This window comes from Molothrus ater, chromosome 6 (genome assembly GCF_012460135.2).
Source record: "Molothrus ater isolate BHLD 08-10-18 breed brown headed cowbird chromosome 6, BPBGC_Mater_1.1, whole genome shotgun sequence".
NCBI classification, from domain to species: domain Eukaryota; kingdom Metazoa; phylum Chordata; class Aves; order Passeriformes; family Icteridae; genus Molothrus; species Molothrus ater.
In genome coordinates, this window is record NC_050483.2 from 12,619,185 (window position 1) to 12,634,824 (window position 15,640).

At 37.1% G+C, this 15,640-nt stretch overlaps 1 protein-coding gene across 1 annotated transcript in view; it reads left to right on the top strand.

Annotated features, from left to right (window-relative positions):
* Positions 1 to 15,640, top strand: part of INSC (INSC spindle orientation adaptor protein) — an 87,201-nt gene that overhangs the window by 62,325 nt on the left and 9,236 nt on the right. Inside the window, exons 6-7 of the mRNA XM_036384545.1 lie at positions 7,813 to 7,984; positions 10,158 to 10,336. Coding sequence (XP_036240438.1) covers positions 7,813 to 7,984; positions 10,158 to 10,336 — 351 coding nt within the window. The remainder of the gene's footprint in view (positions 1 to 7,812; positions 7,985 to 10,157; positions 10,337 to 15,640) is intronic.

A 15,640-nucleotide genomic window follows, 5' to 3' on the forward strand; every position in this document is an offset into this window, starting at 1 on the left:
CACTAGCTTAACTTTAAAAATATGTATTTATTATTCTTCATAATAGGGGTTCTTTATGTTGAGACCTGTTAAGGCAACAAAGAATATTGAGTAGAAGAAAAATCAAAATTTACCTTGTAAAAATATTCAATTTTCTCAGCATCTTAGGATTGCTCTTATTTCTTCTAATATAGAATCAATGTAGCAACTGTATTTGACCAAAGAGCAGCACTGGAAGGTGCTAATGGAGAGAAAAACATCTGAGATCATTTTACCTGATGACTCCTAGTAGACCTCTGACTTCTCATAAAGACTGTATGGGAACAGCTGATCTTAAACTTGAATTTCTTAGGCTTAAAGCAATTCTGAAATTATTTTATTGCCACTGCAGTCATAGACATAAATCAATGCAGGATACCCAAGGAGATTTACCAAACTGTCAAGAGAGGAATCTTAAGACCAAATAACTTGGGTCTGCTGTAGCCAATAAAGTTCTATCATTTCTCACCAGATGAAAACTACCCCTTTTTCAATTTTTGTGAATTTTTTATTTAAATAAGGGTAGAAATTTCCTTTGTTGTTATTACAACATGAATGAACTCTTATTGAGTTGCTCACTAAAAGTTTTATAGCAAAAGTACTCTGAGTGTTTTCATTATAAATGGGTATCATAAAACTCTATAACTTGCTTGTAAAAAGTTTCTGCCAATAAAAATCTGGCACATCCAAGGTTGGTTCTGGAGCTAATTTATTTAAAATAATTTATTAAAAAAATTGAACAGTCATTGTGAAGTAATGAATGTTGCAAACAATCCTATTAATGCCTGGAGCCTCATAGAGCTGTTCTTAAAAGCAACAGAAATCTTGGGAAGAGAACTATGAGTAAAACACTGAGTCAGTTTTGGTATCTATATGAATTTAGATGGAAAACCTTTTTTCTGAGCAAGTTACTGTGTATATTTAGTACATTATACAAATATTCAACTGTGTAGTGCCTTTGATTAGTGTACACATAACTGAACTACTGCAGAAGCCTTGCATTTTAGAGAGTGGATATTTTTTAGGCTAAACTGACACCATTGAAATGAGAAATACAGGAAAATTGTTTGCAGAAGGATCTTTTTCTTAAAAGAGTTTGCAAAAATCTCATATTTAAAATAAGAGTTAAAAAAAGCAGAAAAGCCTATGCATGTCCATAGCTCACTTTCTCTACCTCTCTAATGTAACTCTGCTTTCTACTGTGGTGTTTCCATTGCTGTAATTTGAGAATAGAGTAGGGTTGTATTTGTGTGAAAGTCATGGTCTTGACCATGCTATATAGCTGGTCAAGAATTTTAATTAAATGAGAGAAATTTTATGTGGAATTACAGTAATAATAGCAATAGGGATTATTAAAATTATTAATTAAATCCGCAGCATAATTAAGGCTTCAAATTTTTGACATGAACAAATCAAGAATTCTAGCAGGAAGATTATCAGATACTTTTCCTGAGAGAGGAAAGACACTCTGAAGAGTTAGATTAGGTGATAATGAGTGGCTGTGACCTCCATGCTGCTTTTTTTGGATAGAGACCCTTTCTCATTATCGTAATAAAATGAGGGTCCTCCAAAAGTGCAATGTGCATGAGGTTTTTTTTTAATCATGAAAAGCTAGACTAAGAGACACTAGAAAATAAAAACCATGGTGTCACACCAAACCTAAATGATACAAAATAATCAAACATGTTGAAAGAGTGTTCTTGTTTTTAAATGCCAGGCACCAGGTGTTGGAGAATTTACCCTCACACCATGAAGTGGCTGTGACATTATTTATTTAGAAGTAGATGACTGGTGCATATTTTTTTTCAGGGAGCACATCTCATTTTCTGGAGTGCCCTGCTACGCATAACCCAGAGCCCCTGTTTGTTTATAGGAGTAGTTGAGGTGGGTGTTTTTCCTTTTCTCAGACTATGACCCCCCAGGGTAAATAAAAATGAGGGCTATGTGAAAATTACTAATGTATGGTCTCTCCTTAATTCAGACTTCAGGTCCCAGTATCTTGTTCAGCATTCTTGTACACCACTTGACAGTTCCTCTCATCTTGTTGACAAGTCCTTTTTTGGGTCTGTGTGGCTTCATTTTAATGGATTTCAGACCCCAAAATATAACGTATAAAGCCTTATCCATTATTTAAAAGAAACAAGCATGTACTTTCTGGAATTTGTAATGCAGATGCAGATACCAAGAAAACCCTACAAATAGGAATAGATTCTTGCAGCTTAAAAACAAGCTGGTGCATCCAGCCCTCAAAAATGTAGGGCACAAGAACCTGAGAAACATTTGGTGTCATGTGTCACATAACTTCAAGAATTTAATCTTTATCATATTTAATCTTTATCATATATATAATAAATAGTTCTTCCTTAAATATGTATCAGAATATGTATCATAAATAGTTCTTTCTTATTCTTACAGGGTTTTGACTCTACAGGTGACATAGTCATTATTGGGATTGTTTGACAGAATAGGAGAAAGAAAATGTAACAAATGTTGAGTATTGTCAAAGGATAATTGCAAATTCCTTTTCTTTCCCCCCTAAGCCACTGCGCTCATTTGTGACCAGTGGTTTGCCCTGTGGTTTCCCCAGTGGCTTTATCAATGTAACCTGATTTTGTGAACACCTACCTGCACTACAGTGACTTCTGCATAACTGAAAGTGAATTCCTTTGCAGTCTCTGCTCCTGCCCTTTGTAGCCACTCAGGGTTTATCCTGTAGAAAAGGAGGGATATCACATTGGAGGAGTAGATCAGGAAAGGTGAGTTTATCCTTGGATATTTCACTTATATTTGTGGGGAGTAGTTTGAAGCAATGTAAGCTGTGATTTATGGGAATGGGGATATGTGAATATTGCTAGGCTAATAGCAGTGCAGTGCCTGGTTTCTTTTATCAACCACAAAAATACTTTAAAAGACTGTTTTACTTTTCATAGTAGTCCTCAATATTGAGGGAGTTCAAAGCCAGCTATTCTCTTATCCTTGAAGCAAAGACAAGAGAGAAGTCTTGTCTTGGATATCAGCCTTACTGATTTTGTCCATCCTTCTTGTAAAATTAATTATTCTCTATTATCTCTTTGACAACTACTTGTACTTTTTATCTGCAACGGGCTTAGAGCATCTCTGAGTGCTGAGGAACATGAATTTTAAGGTGCAGGGCTGCTTCCTCTTGGTTTCATAGGGAGAAAGGGTTTGCACAGGATTAATCTTTTGACTCCTAGACAATCCAGAGTAAGGAACTTATTTCATCTTGCTCTGCACTTTGCTTCTCCCTGCAACATTGATGTAAAGTTGCTATTCAGGCATTGCCACATTTAATGCATCCTTCAAGCTGATACAGCCAGATGTCTTTTCTCTTATGCACATAACAATATTCCTGGATCAACTTTACACTTCTCCTTGGTGGATAAACGTCAGAAAGAACAAATACGTCTTCATCAGCTTGACCCCATCAGAAGGAAGGGAGTTTTAAAGGGAAGTTGTAGTCAAAGTTGCTGTAAACCAAAGCACAAATACTGCCAGTTTAGATACAAAGCTAAAGTTATTGACAGAAGTTTCAAAGCTACTGAGTTGGGAACTGGTCAACTTCTATTCAGCCACACACTATTCCATGGTGTACACAACAGGGCTTTTAAATTAGGTGCCATGGCCACTGCTGTACAGCATTAGTTATAAAATCATTGCAGTTTTGTTCACTGGTCTCTGCTGCTGCCATGGAATTGTTGAAGTAATTTGGATTATTCAGGATTATATTTGGGAATGCTTTAATGGCATCACTTTGTTACTATATCATCTCATTCAATTCCATTACTCAGTAACAAGTCATCAAAATAACAATACATGGGTTTTGCTGGATGAATATGATAATCCTCCCTTCCTGCTACCTTTGTCAGTTACCCTCTTTCTCATCCTATAAATTTTGATGTGTTTGGGTTTTTATCCACATTTATATATTTGGTTTGCCCTGCTAATATTCATGTCTTCACCTACATAGTAAACCTGTCCTGGCTTCAGGTAGGAGGTGTTATTACACAGCATGGGTGAAAGGAGAGAAGGCACAAAGCTCTGATCTATCAGTTCTTGACTGTTGGGTGCAGCCTCTGCTTTTGAAATTCTCTTCTGGGAAAGTTGTTTAAGGGGTAATCCCTTTTGTGATATTGTTTCCACATTTGCTGCCCTACCTCTGGATCTCAGCATCTTCATTTTACTCTTCTGTAAAACTGCTTTGAAATCTGCTGGTTGTTCTTACCAGAGGCACCCAGATTTGGGCTGATAATGTTATCCATGGAATTCACAGTGGGAAATCAGCTGACAGAAGCCTGTAAGACTTTCCAGTCTCACTAAGTGACTCTGGTGATCAATTTAGAGAAGACAAAAAAGTGTTTTGACCAAAGTTTTACCAATATGTAGGGATCATCTGAATGTTAAGTGAGCAAACAGGAATGGTAGGGAAAATCATGCTATGAGAAAAGGATTTGAGCAGCATTTTATACAAATGAACATAGATATTTCTAAAAGGAAGGCAATGGGTCTTGGTTCCCAGAGTGGCATGGAAAAACTGCCTTAAACCCCCTTGTGGGACGCAGAGAGTTAAGATTGCTGTTGTGTGTAATATTTCAAATCATGAAATCATTAATGCAATTCATCCCAAGTTCTGTATCGGTATCTTTAACAAATGCCTAGTTTTATTTAATGTTTTTAGGAGGAAGGATAGGTATACTGAAGAAACAAGACTTTTGCCCCAGAACTCATTCATTCCTGTTGTAGAAAAAAAGAAATTATATCCTTTCAGAAGACTTGATCTATGCAGTAACATGGTCAGACATTTATTTTGTCACTTGGATTAAGTTTCTACAACAGGGCTATGTTCATAAGGATGTAAGTTCCTGGCATGTTTCCAGTTATCAATACTGAAATATTAGTGATCAAGCATTTACTGAACGCCATTCCTCAAATGCAGGGGCTTCACAGCATCTTGTTGCATTCATGGAATTCATTTGTTTGCATTATCTGGCTAACTGGTTCTTTTGTATTGCCAAGGTGATGAACAGATTTGACATTTAGCTGATTACTTCACCAAAATTAAACAGAAAACAGGGCAGCCATCCAAAGTTCCTTTCAGTGTGAAACCTAATTATAAAAATGCTTTGAGCAGCAATTTCTTTTTGGATGTTAAAGTGCTTTTATTAGATTGTTCCCCTGTCATTTTAAAATTTATTGCTAGACACTTATAAATGGGGTTGCCTGCTGAAGTAGAATTATTTTATTTTCTATATTTAAGATGGGAGGAAAAAGTGTATGGAGAAAATTTTAGGCTGAATTTGTTAGTATTTTACGTGTTTCTGAAAAGGAAGGAGAATAACTAGTGCTGGGTTTCACAGACCCAAAATATGTAATTTATCTCTGTGTTGAATAAAATTGTATCTGCTTTTTTTATTCTCATTTCAGCTACTCCCAATTTCCAGCACCTATCACTTAGCAAATAATGAAATCAAATATGTGATTTAAAATTTGAGTACAGCAGTAGAAGCTTATATCATTAATGTAGATTTACACAATTACTGGTGATAGAAAAATCTAACCATGTACTTGTACCTGTCTTTCATAAGCCATTACCTGTTCTCAAACAGCATAAAAGTACTCTTAAGTCATTTGTCAAGGGCATTGAATATAAGTAGGCCAAGTGAATTTTAACCGGTAAATTTAGAGCTGAAGACTGAAGTGGATCTTAGAAGAACTTTCTTGTGAAGTATTTTTTGAATGTCTTGGAATATGTTTAACTTTTTATACTGCCTGTTGTTATTAACATCCTTTGGACCCCAGACAAGGTGTGATCTGGGGAGATTTCAAGGTGACAAAATTGTGGGGTTTTGCATATGATATTGTCTAGCACACTTTGGGTACTAAATCATCTTGTGAGGACATAGATTAATTCTTGACACTGAGATCTATTAATATACCTTGAAGCCCAGTGAATTATGTGACTCTGCTGTTTCAAGCTGTAGAATTCTGCCATAACTAGAAGGAAATATTTTGCTGTAGGTAGATTAATGTTGAAAGCTTGTCAAGAAAAAAATTCAACATTGAAAATTTATTCTTTCTCTTTTTGCCAGTGCTAGAGCATCTACAATAAATACCATTTGTGATCTGGGGAAAAATAGAGATATAATTTCTTTTCTATTTGTCTATGTTATTAGAGTTTCAATGATATAGTCCATTTCTTATTAAAAACTCCATCCCAGTGAATAATCTTACAGAGGGTGATTTTTATTCCTATCTACCTGAGAGCTTTTCTCATAAAATACAGTAACTGTCAGTACTTATCAAATAATTTAATTCATGGCCATTGCAGGATAAGTAATTAAGATAACGCAACATTCCCTATTAATAAATAACAAAAATGAGAATAAGAGATTTGCTAAATGCCCTTTTTGAAGATAATGGGTAGAACTTAACATGGATGTTGTGAGGAAGCTTTGAGTTGACAGAGCCAAGAGTGGGTGTGCAACACAAATGTGGGTTTTTGTTTGAGTGTTGAAGCATATTTCAGTACTAAGCCTTCTTAACACCTCCTTGTATCTCTAAATTGTCCAGGGCTGGGGGTGTTTAGCCTGGAGAAAAGGAGGCTCAGGGGAGAGACTTTATCGCTCTACAACTCAGTGAAAGGAAGATGGAGCAAGGTGGGACTCGGCCTCTTCTCCCAGGCAGCCAGTGACAGGACAAGGTGAAATGGCCTCAAGCCGCACCAGGGAAGGGTCAGGCTGGACATCAAGAAAATTCCTATGTGAAAAGGGTTGTCAAACTTTGGACTGTACTGCCCAGGGGAGGTGGTGCAGCCACCATGACTGAGCAGCACTGAATGCCATGTCTGCTTGACAAGGTGGTCAGTCGTAGGCTGCACTCAGGGATCTTCGGGGCCTTTCACATCCTAAATGATCCTATGGTCTAACTACTTGCTTGTCAACAAGATAAGTTATTCAGGGCTATGTTAAATGGGGAGAAACACATTGCTTTTAATTTGAAAGTTCCCAGATGATGCCCCTGTGCACAGAGAACACTCCCTTGCTGTGTTTTGTTGCTCACAATGAGTCCAATGGATGTGCCCTGTTGCTGTCTTTTGTTGTGCCAGTGGGTCTCCAATAATTTAAACCAATATGTGTATATATGATCTATCTGCCTGAAGTGTGTAAGAGTACTTCAAACACTCTAAAAGCATAAACTTAAGTCAGCTCTCATTATTCTGTTTCCCTTTGAAGTATGCATGTCTGGACCTGGCTTTGGTAGAAGTACTGTGCAAGCTCATCAGGAGCAGCTTGGCCAGAGTCATGTTAATAGTATTCTTCTTGATCCTTTGTTGGCTTTGTGACAATTTCAGGGAAAAGTGGCAAAAAAAATTTGTCTGTTTAGACGTTAGTGCGCATTGAGGTTTGAGTCTTGTAGTAGAACTCAAATGAGGCATAGTAGCAATTAACATTTGCTTATCAGAGCTTACTTTTGGATTTATATTTAACTTTAGATGTCTGTCAGAGAAGACTTTGTTGGACCAAAACTGATTTCACAAAAACATTAAGGGAGAAGGAACCGCAAGACTTTTGGCAGGACAACAAACTCATATGCTGAACTCATTTGTAGTTGCTAAACTGAAACTTCCTGTGACACAAAGGCCACCAAGTTTAAGTTATTTTTGAAAATAAATGGAGGGGTTTAGTCACTGCCAAGAAAAGACAAATAGAAAACCATCTTTGGTTGCAAAAGTGCTTCCTATAATATTTCTAACTTCTACCTCTTGTTTCTCCATAGGTGGATGGGATACTGTGCCTGGCTGACATCCTCACTGATACCAGCCATTCTGAAGCAACCCATGCAGAAGCAGCAGCAGTAATTGCCCAGATCACATCTCCACATCTCACATTCACTCAGCATCTCAGCAGCTTCCTGGAAAATATGGAAGAAATTGTGACAGCACTTGTCAGTAAGTTTTCTACAGGACTTCTGAGTCCCGTTAAAGTAACAGGTTAGGGTATGAGTCTTATGTTAAAAATATTCCCTAAATAATGTTTACCATCCTTCCCTTAACAGATAAAATAACAATTTTAAATTCTGAACCAGAGAATTCTGCAATTACATAATATTTTTTTACTCCAGGCCTCATGTGAATAGAATTTATGCATATTTGTAAAAATAGTATCTGTGTGAAAGTATATCTTAAGAGCCTCCAGGGAGGACTCAGCAAAGCATGCTTTTGTCTGGTTTTTGTCTATAAAAGAGGAATATTGAGAGCTGATAGCCCTTATGCCTGTTGTATTTTCCAAACTTGCTAGGACTCAAGCTCACCGCTACATCTGCATTTGTATGATAATTCAGAGGAAAAGTGGAGTGTGATATAATCTATGGGTATTGTTACAAGAAAATGAAAGATCTGTCTTTCTTGTCTAGGTCCCTGATCCATGGTAAAGTGAGACAAAGGTAGCAGCAAGACTTTCCTTAACCTGGGTCAGTGAGGATACTTTAGAAAAATAAGATGACATTTCTCATTGTTTTCTAAAGAGAGGAATTTCTTATTTCTGGCAGTGTGCTCCCTCCCTCTCAAATACCAGGAGCTTTCATTCAAGCATTCTTTTCTCTCTGGTCTAGAAATTCAGTTTCCCAGAGCTCCAAGTCAGAATGTACTGTTTGGATTTTCTGGTTTGATTTCTCATGTACAATAGATAAGTACATTTAGAATTTTTTTCTAGTGAACCCAGTGGTTAAACTGCAGAACTTCAATTTGAATACAGTTGGGGTTTTTTTGTTTGTTTGCTCGTTTGCTTTTTAAAGAAGAAAAAAAGAGTAGTATGAGTGCTTGAGGACTCTGCTGTGGCTGGGAATTATCTGAGCTGTATTTAGGCATTCCTCAGTAGGCCAAAACAGAACTAATGATGCAGAAATCAAGGGAACAATTTATTCCTCGTGTCCAGCAACAAATGGAGAAGCTTTTGCCCTGACACTGCCCGGAATCCAATGGGTGGAATTAACCTGTGCTGAGCTTGGTTCTGTTGTAGGTAGCAGCATCTGACCTGATTTGTTTCAGATTATTTTCTGGGTTATTTTAGTGAACTGCAGTCAAGGGCCAATCTGAACAGTTTATCCAGAATGTATTAGCTGGTGGATCATTCCTCAGTTGTTGCTCCTTAAGTTCCATAGGAATTTTAGCTATACATATTCTGCCCAAGAAATGTAAGTGTTAAAAATAGAACATGTATAATTTTGCAAGAGCCGTTTTGGTAATCACACACCACTTTCCTTGTAATATTTATAACTCAGTAATTGAATTACTGTAATAGGTTTAATTTTAAACCATGCAGAAATCCCATTACCAGGTGATTCACATCTTAGTTAAAGTACATATGTACAAGGGATTAAAAGGTAGCTGTCGCTTCAGCACTTATTGAAGTTGAAAAATATGCAGGATTATTTTCAACTACAGAGAATTAGATTTAGAGATAAGCAACATGTACCTTGTTCTAAAGAAGAGGATAGAATTATTCTCATATGGGTAATTTACTTTTAGCTTTCTGCCTCCTGTATTTGATTTTATTTCGTTATATCAAGCTTTATTTTGAACAACATGCAGTGAAATATTCCCAGTGGAACGGTATACTAGGTAGAGTATATCGTTCATCAGGGGTTCTGGTGAGGTGGATGTTGGTCTCCTCCAAATAACAGGTGATAGAACAAGAGTAAATGGCCTCAAGTTGTGCCAGGGGAGTTTTAGATTGGATATTAGGAAAAAAATATTTCATGGAGAGAGCTGTTAAATGCTGGAGCACTCTGCCTGGGGAAGTGGTTGAGTCGCCATCCCTGGAGGTATTTAAAAGCTGTGTGGATGTGGCACTTGGGCCCACGGTTTAGTGATGGACTTGGCAGAGATGGGTTTGGTTGGAGCTGATGATCTTAGAAGTCTTTTCCACCCTAAACCCCTCTGTGATGTTACATAACTGAAAAAAATTAAGTTTATATTTTTGTTTCCTTTTTTTAATCTCCATGTTTATGAACTTGATATTGGCTAATCAGATCATTATTGCAAGCTGCAGATGCTTAAATATTGCCTTAAACAGCTGCATTGAAGGAATGACTTTTATTCAGCTTATTTTCTGCATTCCTAGAACTGTGCCAAGAAGCCTCATCAGGTGAAGTTTTCCTGCTGGCTTCAGCAGCTCTTGCCAATATCACTTTCTTTGATACCATGGCTTGTGAAATATTGCTCCAGTTAAATGCAATGAAGATTCTCCTAGCAGCGTGCTCAGACAGACACATAGTGGATACTCCATATTCCAGGGATCAGGTGAGGAATTTCTCTGTCACATTTGTGTAAAAGCCAAAAGGTTTCAGCACTGTGTCTATTTTGACATAGCCAATCCCTTCTTGGTTCTTTTCATTGTATTGCCTCTTTATCTGCTTCAGTTCCTTCTTTGGTTTTGGTCGTTTTTTAATTTTTTTAAAATGAGAATTATAAAATATGACAGCTTTAATGTGATTTTCAAAGAGTAAAAAAAAAAAAAAAAGAAGTTGAGTTCCATATATCTAAGATAGCAGAATTTATTGTTTTTCATCATGAATTAGGCCAGTGACACAGAGATCCAGAGAGGTTATGGGATTTCTGTCTTTGTAGAATTCAAAACTTGACTGGACAGAGTTTTGAGGCAAAGATAAATATAGAGCCTAAATATACAGTTGTCAGTTCAAAGAGGAATTAGATCCAAAAGCTGAATAAAGACCTGATCCCCAGCCCATTGACGTCGGTGGGCTTTGGACCAAGTCCTGTCTGCCTGGTAGATGGTTTGCAAATTTCTATTGGCAAATACTGCTAATGTGCTTTTGCCTTTCTCTTTCCTTCTCACCAGTATTTTAAAATTTTTTTTGGTAAAGGGACACAGAATACTAAAGGTCTATGCTAATGCACAGACGAAATCAGGGGGAATTCTTTTGCTCCTCTCAGGCACTCCAGTGCATTGGGGTGGTGCAGAGGCATTGCTTATTTGGCATCTCAGTGATTAATTTTGCCTCAGCAGTGATGTGAATGAGGCCTGAGGGTTCAGTAGTGGCTACTGAGGGATGGAGGCTGGTACTAAGCAAACTTAACCTACTTCTGTCCATGAGACTTTGTGACTGTAATTAGAAGTCCACCATTCAGGCCTCACAACCTTCCCTTTCACAGCTCTGAAGGAGCCAAAAGATGACTTATGGTAGATTTAGATTACAAAAGATGACTTATGATAGATTTAGGATCTGCACTGCCATAGAAGGCTTTGCTCATCCTTAACCCGCAGCCAGGCCTTGGAAATCGAGGCACAGAGGACCCTAGAAACTGATTATTGGTATTCTAGAGGGATTACTGGGGCTGCTTTAGCTTCTACTAATAGCACTTAGTAGTTTTTCAGCTCAGGTCTATGTATAAAAAGATGGAATTAAGCCATAATTACTGTAGTGCTCTTTGGGCAAAGTCAGAGACATCAGTTGTGGTGTTGTCATGGCTGTGTACTATTACATATGTACAATCCTCTCAGTCTTTTTTAAAAATTCTTCCTGTATGCTCTTATAGTTTTGATTTCCCTATTTTTTAGTGTCCTCATCTGGATTCTGCTGTCAGCTGTGAGTTTGCAGTTTGCTCTGTGGGTAGCAGAGCAAGCCCCTTCTTTTTTTGAGGAAGGTAGATCTTGAAAGAAATAGGTATGAATTTTTTTAGGTGACAGGCTCGTTCCAGGCCTTTTGCAGCTTGTGAGCTGTAAGTTCATCTCACTAGCTAGATGAACAGCAAACTGAATGGCTTCCTTCCAAGAGCTGAGATCTCATCCCCCAGACACCTCACCTTCCTTCTCAGAACAAGGAACTAGAGCAGCAAGGGTGGTGTTCTCTGAGTTGTGCTGCAGGGAGATTCTGAGCTGCCTCCTTGGCTCCTGCAGCAATGGGAGCTATAAAATCCTCCCTTGAGGTTTTTACTGAGCACTGAATGTCCAGGTGGAATCTGAGCACTGCTCATCTTGTCTTTAAGAGCTGCCAGTCAAGCAGTTTTGGTAATGCCAAAACTTGAGAGAAGTCTTCCTTCCAATTCCTGAACAAATGTGTTTGAGTGAATTGTTCCCCTTGCTTCAGTCTTGTATTTGGGGGTGGGGATGGTGCCTGCCAATTACAGCAGTCTCATGGAATATTTTGCCTTTTAATTTGCTCTGTGTCTATCACTGCAACGAGGAAAATACACTCAGCTGAAAAGAAAAACAGCACTACAATACTATATTTTATAATGGTATCATAAACTGTGATTTTTGGCTTTTGACAGGAAATCCTTTTAGGTAAGTAATGTAGTTGGAATCTTTTCCTAGAATATATAGTATTATGTCCCAGGCAGTAGAAATTTGCCTAGGGAGATGTGCATTAAAGATGCATAGGCTTGAAAATTTTTTGATTCAAGATTTTATTTTGGATTATGGAACCACTGTGAAATATATTTTCATTCACTGATGCCCATTCTGAATGACCAAGTCATCCTGGTCAGTAAAAAAGATAATTTGGAAATAAGTTATACTAAATGTTGAAATGATTAAACAAAGTAAGAAGTTACATAGCTGATACAAAATGTGGTCTGAATATTAGAAAATTGTATAAAAGACCCTTCAAACTCAAATGCTCTGTTTTTCATACAAATATTTAAGTAGTGCAACTACTTATAGAAAACTACCTAATACTTCTAAGTATATTACTACTTTAGTATTAATGCTAATTTAAGAAAATTATATTCTGCTAGACTGAAGTGTGCTTTACTGTAAACCAAACCTGGGAGGAAGACAGCTGAAATGGTGCAAAGGAACATTGAAATTTATTTTCCTTTGTGCCATTTTATCTCATCTTAAATTCAAACCATGCCCTTCTATGCAGGACATAAAATTATTATTAATTATCACCTTCTGTGATGGTACAAATAAATAACATTCTGCCCAGGATTTGGATATAGATTGTGCACTGGCTGCAAAAAATATTTTACTGCTCAAGCACCTTTAAAATTGTTCTGTCTTTTGACTTCTGGAAAGTTTTTTTTTGTCCAGATGACAAAAAAAACATTTTAAAAAACTTAAACTAAAAAAAACCAAACCTTTTCTGTCTTTGCTATCCAAAAACCAACCTCCTTCTTCTTTCATTTCCCAGGCAGTGTTAGATTAGGTCAGGAAAGAAATCTGGAACTGAGAACTGGACTTACTGATAAACAAGATTATCATTGCCCATTTTACAGAAGCATGTGACTGTTTCTGTAGCCAGCAACATTATACTGAGATTCCTTAGTTTTGTAACAAAATACATCGTATAATAACAGTTATTATTTTCCAGACTCCGTATTCCCCAATTTTGGGTCAAAATGGATATGAATGTCCCATGTTCTGTTTCTTTCTGCAGATAGTTGTTCTCTGAAGAGCAGATTTTTACTTCAAAAAACCATCAAAATATCCTTTCAGAAGGGTTTATGCCTAAATTCATAACACTAAGCAGTGTTAGTGTATGCAGTCTTAATGGAGTTTGAGATCTGTCAAAAGAGGGGTTTAACTAAACCCCTTATCATCCAGGATCTTCTTGGCTTTAACCATCATCTTAGACTCTACATAGAAAAATATGAAATATGTATGTTTGGGCACAGTATGTTTATGTATAATACAATTTTTCTCTCTGCATTCCCACTTGTCTCTTCAGTGTTGTTAGTATTCTCACCTTACCTGTGAAGCTGTGGAGGTATAGCCTAACACCTTCTGAGCTTCTCTTACTCAGGCAGACAAAGAATTAATGTGCAGTGAACACATCCATTTTAAAGTGGTTATTCCTAGGTCTAAAATCAGTGAGTTATGTTTCAAAACTGTTTGAGGTGGAGAAAGGCTCTTAAGCTGGAATAAAAATTGGAAATGATTGCTGATTTTTTTTTTCCCTAATAAATTCTTTCCTGTTCCTTGGTATTTGGGAGATGCTGCTGGTTTAGACACTGAGATTTTCCATGTCATTTAAGATTTTAAGTCTTCTTCCTCTAGGTTCCACATTCTTTTCTCTGCTCTTCACCTTTTGTTCCTTATCAGGCAATTCTGTTTATTTTTACTGTCCTTCCTCACTTCTCCCCCCCTTAAATGAAGATTGTAGTGTCAAAAGGAGATTAGAGACAGATGTTTCTATAATATAAAGAAGTTTTGATTTCTAAATGTTGCTGAATTCCTAGTGAAAGACCTTGAGAATAATGTTTTTAATGAGAAGACTGTTGACAGTTCTTTTAGATTTCCTTTGAAAATCCCTGTCTGTATGAAAGAAACTTGCAGTACTACTTCTCAGTCTAAATTTCTTGAATACTGGGGAGTTTATTAACAAAGCCTTTACATGTGGACAAGTTCATAAAAGGGTATCTGCCCTGTTTTCTTGCACAGGTCTCTGTTAATATCCAGCTCTGACATTAAGACCATGATCACTAGACATGTGGTTGGAATTCCCTTCCCTCTGAGAGGCCTGACTGTGCTCTGTGGATGGTAAACTGTACATTAAAACTGTAGGATCCTTTCCAGTATTGACTAAATCACACTGAGAAAACATGATTTCAACTAATATAGCTATAAAGAGAACTGGTAAATTAAAAAACTTAAGTTATTTTAAAAAGCTTAAGAAATCAAGAAAGAAACATGACTGCTGGTAACAGATGCAAAAATGAAAATTAGGCCAAAGTCACTTGACTATCTGAATTTTAACCACACCATTATATTAATGATATTCCAGTTAGTTTCCTATGTAAGATTGTAATAATTTTCCTGATGTCTTTTGTTTTTCTGTTTAACTGCTTATCTCTGTCTTTTCATGCAACGTGACCAGCATAAATAAATAAGAGTACTGAGTGGCATTATATGGTCAATGTTACAGATTGTTATATTTTAGGGGTCCAAAACTGACTATCTATCTTAAAAGCTAAGATTTTTGGGACAAAATTCCTGCTTAGTTACAATTCTGCCTCTCATGTTTTAGATTCTGTGCAGGATAAGACAGTGTGCCCCCACTTGCAAAGCAAGGGGTTCAGTTGGAAGAATAAAATCTCAGCTCAGTTGAAAAACTAATTTGTGTTGAAAGGCTCATTTGTGCTCTGCTCTGGGGAGATCAGATCTCTTAGGTGCCTTTAGCTGTTTGAAAAACACGAGAAGCTTTTCAATGCCTTGAAGGAAGTCTGAGAGATTCTTTCCCCCCCAGGTTTTAACCTGAAAGACACAAAAGTGTGGCCACCAGCTCAGTCATTGTTAGTTCTATGCCCTGGTTTATGGGATGTGTATTTTCACAATGTGACCCATACAGGGTGCATGTCCTATGTGCTTCTTTAAAACAATAATGTGAGAACCTGGCTATTCTGCCTACTCCTTATCTGCATTAGTCAGCAGTAGGAAGTAACGTAAATAAAAATGTAGTAAAGACTTCCTTCATTCCAAAATGTAAGTTTCCTACAGCTTTAGTCTCTGTTGCTCTGCCTCAGCATGCCAAAAATACATTTCCCTGGCACAGTCTCAGAATAAACCTAGACTTTGCAAGCAGATCCTGTCTCCAACCACTGTTATTATTTTTGGGGGATATTAGCTTCTTCTGCTCATCT